This window comes from Nelumbo lutea, chromosome 1 (genome assembly GCF_056320005.1).
Source record: "Nelumbo lutea isolate HS-2025 chromosome 1, American lotus-T2T, whole genome shotgun sequence".
In the NCBI taxonomy this organism is placed as follows: Eukaryota; Viridiplantae; Streptophyta; class Magnoliopsida; order Proteales; family Nelumbonaceae; genus Nelumbo; species Nelumbo lutea.
Genome location: NC_142684.1, coordinates 123,716,839 through 123,722,015, shown reverse-complemented (window position 1 = coordinate 123,722,015; position 5,177 = coordinate 123,716,839). Strand labels below are relative to the sequence as shown.

At 40.0% G+C, this 5,177-nt stretch overlaps 1 protein-coding gene across 1 annotated transcript; it reads left to right on the top strand.

Annotated features, from left to right (window-relative positions):
• The first annotated feature begins 3,263 nt into the window (after positions 1–3,263).
• On the top strand, positions 3,264–4,268 carry LOC148877296 (F-box protein GID2-like). The gene has a single exon (XM_088984375.1). It carries the CDS (start codon positions 3,448–3,450, stop codon positions 4,009–4,011), a length of 564 nt encoding a protein of 187 aa, XP_088840501.1. The 5' UTR covers positions 3,264–3,447; the 3' UTR covers positions 4,012–4,268.
• The last annotated feature ends 909 nt before the right edge of the window (positions 4,269–5,177 follow it).

The following is a 5,177-nucleotide window of genomic DNA, read 5'->3' as shown; positions in this document are numbered from 1 at the left end:
AATGGAAGGCCTAACCTATTCATCTATTTACTCGCACATGCCTCATCTTTTCATTCGGACCGTAAATGGTTTGAAGAATGGAGACGATTAACACTTGCGTTGGGGAGACAATAAACAGTGACGATGAACAGGAGTAGTCGGATTTGGGAATTTAAGAAAGGGTAATTTGGTTATAAAACATTAATATTTTGTCCATAGTTTTTTTTTTAAACCTATCTGTTTTTTGTCAATTCAGCAAACCTTCTTAATTATTAACTAATAAATATTAATGATTAATTATTAATTATTATTCATTAATATTATGTATCAATTATTATAACAATTTTTAATATTGTTAAATTGGACATCTGACATTTTTCAAATTTCAGAGTAACATTCTCTCTTTAAAAATTTATCAATACCAATATATCTCTTAATATAATTATTACAATTTTAGATATTAGAAAAAAAGAATAAATCCTTATTTAAAGTAAAGGACTTAACAAAAAATAAAATGGGGCCTTAAAGTCTCATTTTAGAACTACTCAAGTCCCTGATATTTTATTTTGGTAAGAGAAATCCCACATGATTAGATTGATTTTTCATCATTGTTCCAAAAATTTATTTACTCTTGGTAGAAACTAGGAAGGTTAAAAATCATTCTAGAACCACTCAAGTCCCCAGTGCTACGGCATGATTGGATTGATTTTTCATCTGGGTTCCAAAAATTTACCGCCCCAACCCCAACTGCCCACTTGAAGAGTTATTTCCGACGAGGACCACCTCCTCTACCTAATAAAGCCTACCATGTCTCAGTTCAACTGTTTGATCTAGTCAAGGGGTTAGCATGGCCGACCCGAATTTAAAAGTATAAAACAGGACCAGCGATATTAACGGGGACAAAAGAAAAATTATAATCTGAAAATGCGATATTTTTGAGGTAAATTAGAAAAGTAAATGAGGTCATTTGAATAAGCTTGGGATGGAAAAAATACTAGACTTTGATCGGTTGTTGGTAGATTGGGAGAATTTTAACCTTGAAATAAATAAGTTATTAGACTAAAGGCTGGTGGGTGGGACCATTGATTTGCCAGCAGTGTCCTAGTTAACCAATCACGAACCAGCAAGAGTATATAAGAAAACATGAGATATGACAACTTTTATTCGTAGTTCTTCAGAAAAGGCCGAGGTTGAGTGCAAACAATAAAACAAGAAAAGAAAAGAGAGGATTGAATGCGTACAGGAGGGAGTGATGAGTTAAGACAAATGAGACGTCAGTGCGTCCAAAGGAGACTCCGAATGGTCAAGTTGGCCGCTCGTTTCACCACCAATGGGCTGGTGGTGGGTGGGTCACATGGGCTTTGGTTAATGTCTCAAAAGATAAAAGCCTCGTAATTAATTTTCTTCTTTCCTTTCCGTATACAAACAAAGTGTAAGGCTGTAAGGTAAGAGAACAGTGTTCACCGTCCGCTGTTTAGAGAGAGAGAGAGAATCTGAAGGTGGTCGCTAAAAACCAGAGACAAGGGGCATAACTAAATAACAACAATCACCCTCACGCCACTAAGAAAAGGAAATGTTGTTGGGCATAGCAAGGCCCAATAACTTTTGTTGCACTAGAAGATCAAAAATATATAAATAAAGGGGGGTGTCCCCATGGCCTGTCTCGGCAGCCCATGTCGAGAGAACGTGACAAACCCGTGCTTTGGCTGCGACCATGGAAGAATTTGTTTCCAAGTTTTTTTATTTTCTTCTTCTAACCTTTGGATTCTTTTCTTTACTTGGCAAAAGATATCCCTACATTTTGATGCTAATTACGAGCTTTTCCGAAATGTGTTTATCTTCCTTCTGGAAAAGACGAGCTTGGTTCTCATGGAATGAACAAACAACCAAAACACCGGGCTCCTGTCTACAGCTTGATGTGGAAAGCACATCAACTGCCATGCTCCCATTGATATACGGATCTCTCAGAGTATGGCTTTTTATATATTTTTGCCATTACAATTTCAAGTAGACACTGATTATTGGGCCGCAACTTCATATGATGCCACGAGTGTCTATTTATAAAACTGGTTTCGTGAAATTGATGGCAATTCCAGTCATTGGGCCAAATGGTTGATCCAGATTCCAGATCCATGAGCCTGCAATTTAACTTAAAAAGATCGATCATACCCCTTTTTGTGGATGATGCAGAGATACAATATTTATTCATTCCCTATTTGTACTTTGTAGATCCCATTTTGCTTCCTTTTTTAATCAATTTCCCAACCCCAAAAGGAAATCGAAGAAATTCTTCCATGAATCAACAGTAGTGCCCAGCTGCCTTTGTTTGCTACTAAGGACATCTAATAAAACATCACCTTCGCCCTATAACATCGAAATACAAGAATTTCTTGGCATCTTGCTACATCAAGGTTGAAAATAAAACGATACCAAAGCAAACTACCAAGGGGGTGCCTACTTTTGAATTGTTTATCAGTACAACCATGTTTTTCACTGTGGTTGTGATGGAACAATAAAGGGAAACATCAAATTAACTAGAGCAAGTTATCCTCACAAACTCACAAGTTCTTGATGTTTTTTACCCACATTCAGACAATCCAGGCATTACAAACCCTTGGGCCATGTTTGTTTTGAAGGAAAAGATAGGAAAAATAGGGTAATCTATACACTTTAAAACCAAACATAGCCTTAAGTTTATTATTGATTTTTATTATAGAAAATTAGAAATATAAAATTTTATTACAAGCCCTATTAGTGGTGCGGTCGGTTCTGGGCCTCCTACATACGGACCAGGTATCTAGCCCAGACCCGACTCAGTGACAGATCACGGGCATAAAGAGCGACAAGGGCGGTGAAATTTAACACATGGCCGATCCAAGGTGGACAGTGTGGATCAACGACGTGATTTCCTCCAATTGACCAGTTGAGAAGTATTTCTCACTTTCTAAGGCACTGTGTCAAAATCTAAATGAATGGATGGATCAAATCACTGATCAGAAAAATCAGCGTACGTGAGAGTAGATGATGATCCTCGGCACAGCTTGCAAATTACACCAATCTGCACGAAAAGAGAATGAGGAGAAATTAATGCTGTAAAGCAAACACAGCCTAAGATAGAGCCAAAGAAAGGAGGTGGGTGGGGGGTAAATTGGATATTTTACTAAAGAACCGAAAAGCATTTATTTCTCTTGTCGTCATCGTAAAAACAAAGTAATAGGGGGCTTGGGGCGTCCTCGTAATTTTATCAAATGTGAGTCCTAAATATATTTATAATTCCACCCAGCTGAAAATAATTACCGAGAGCAGGGGTCACCTCCGCACCTGCTCTCCTTTCTCAGACGGACCTCATCATCGTCGTCAAATCTCAATTTTCACACGGAGTCCGCCTGCAGAGAGGGCTAAAGAGGAGACTTGAGGAGTTGTGTTCTGAGATCGCAAGTTTCATCTGGGGGTGGCTGTGAATCGAAGATGAAGCGAGCACCCAACACCGACGAAGATCCAACGATCGATGGTGATAAAACGAAGAAGCAGAAGCGCGAAGAAGAAGAAGAAGTTGGGGAGAAGGTGAATCAGGAGACTGGGTTTGTGCATCTCGACGAGGATCTTCTCTTCGAGGTGCTGAAGCACGTTGACGCACGCTCGCTGGCAATTGCTTCTTGCGTTAACAAACAGTGGAACAAAACGGCCAAGGATGAGCGATTGTGGGAGATGGTTTGCACCCGACACTGGGCCAACATCGGCTGTGGCAATCAGCAGCTGCGCTCCGTCGTCCTTGCCCTCGGAGGGTTTCGTCGCCTTCATTCTCACTGCCTCTGGCCTCTATTAAAGCCACCCCCTTCATTGCTGCATACTCCGTCTCCACCAGTGCCGTCATCGTCATCGTCTTCTCCCTCTCCCTCGTCTTCATTTTCGGCTCCAATCATTCCACCGAAGACACCGGTTCATTGGGGGAAAGACGAGGTTCAGCTTTCCCTCTCTCTTCTATCGATTCGCTACTTCGAGAAGATGAACGTTAACAACAGAGGCAGATAATTTGTGTACTCCCATCGCCTTTTCTTTTCTTTTCTTTTTTTTACCTAAATTTCATCTTTTTTATTTTCTCTTTGTTATTGGATTTCTTATGGGTCTTTTCTTCTTTTATATATGAATAGATCTCTGCACTGTAAGTTTGCCTGTAGTCTTTATAATGTGATCGTTTTCTTGGGTTCTTTAAAATGAACTTGCAAGGATCTAAGTAAGGGGATGTTGATTGTGAAATGAAAAATATTTGCTTTTGGGTGTTTGTATCATCTATCATCAGACCTATGAGTGGTTTGCAAAATAAATCGAACACAAGCTGTGCGTGTGGATTGGTAGTTTGGATTTTGATTTCCATTTCATCCCTGGTGTGAATGGGTATTGGGACTGACTGGTGTGAAGAGATTAGAGGATAGGGTTTTTGCTGCCAGATAACAGGCCAAAGTCTCTGCTATACAAACGTATACACTGTGCCTCCCCTTCCCCAGATTGGTGTATTTGGTGTCTGGGTGCGTGGTACTGGAATCGACACAAACGGACAGAACCAAAGGTGGGTGTTGTACAGTTGTACTTATATGCCTGCTAGAGGCCAAGCCTCTCCCACCCCCCAACTGTAATATTTGGATTTCTATTTGCAAAGATGCATTCCCTATTGTCTTGTTCTAGACAAGATCCAGAGAGAAAGAAAGCAAGCACTCTCTCTAGTCTCTACCAATTAAATTAGCTTGGTCTTTGATTCCCTCATTTTTGAAAAGTAGAAGAAACGACATAGAAATTAAAGTTGATTGTAGGCATGAATACAGAATACCCATGTCCATGTGTAGCTTCGGATTGGAGAAGATTAGATGCATGTGATATGAATTTATGATACTCGTCCGCTCTGACTAGTAGTGGACTGAAATCTAATCTAAAATAGCTCATCAAATGGAGACGGGAATTGAGGAGGTAGGCTTCTATCAGGGCAAACCTGTGCCCACTCCGTTTTAACAGCCTTTTACAATGGCCAAAGCCATAGATAGCAGCTACACGGAAGGGTGGAACCATTGACCTGAAAGACGAAGGATAATGAGATCAGATAATCCATTTCTCACTGTTTTGGCAATTTTTATCAATTGAAAATTTGGGATAGATGACAACGAAGTTTTGGATGACCATCTCGCCATCCCCAAATCTCACAGCGC

What these genes read in the sequence shown, in the direction of transcription:
- LOC148877296 (XM_088984375.1), top strand. Translation starts at nt 3,448, where the DNA reads ATGAAGCGAGCACCCAACACCGACGAAGATCCAACGATCGATGGTGAT.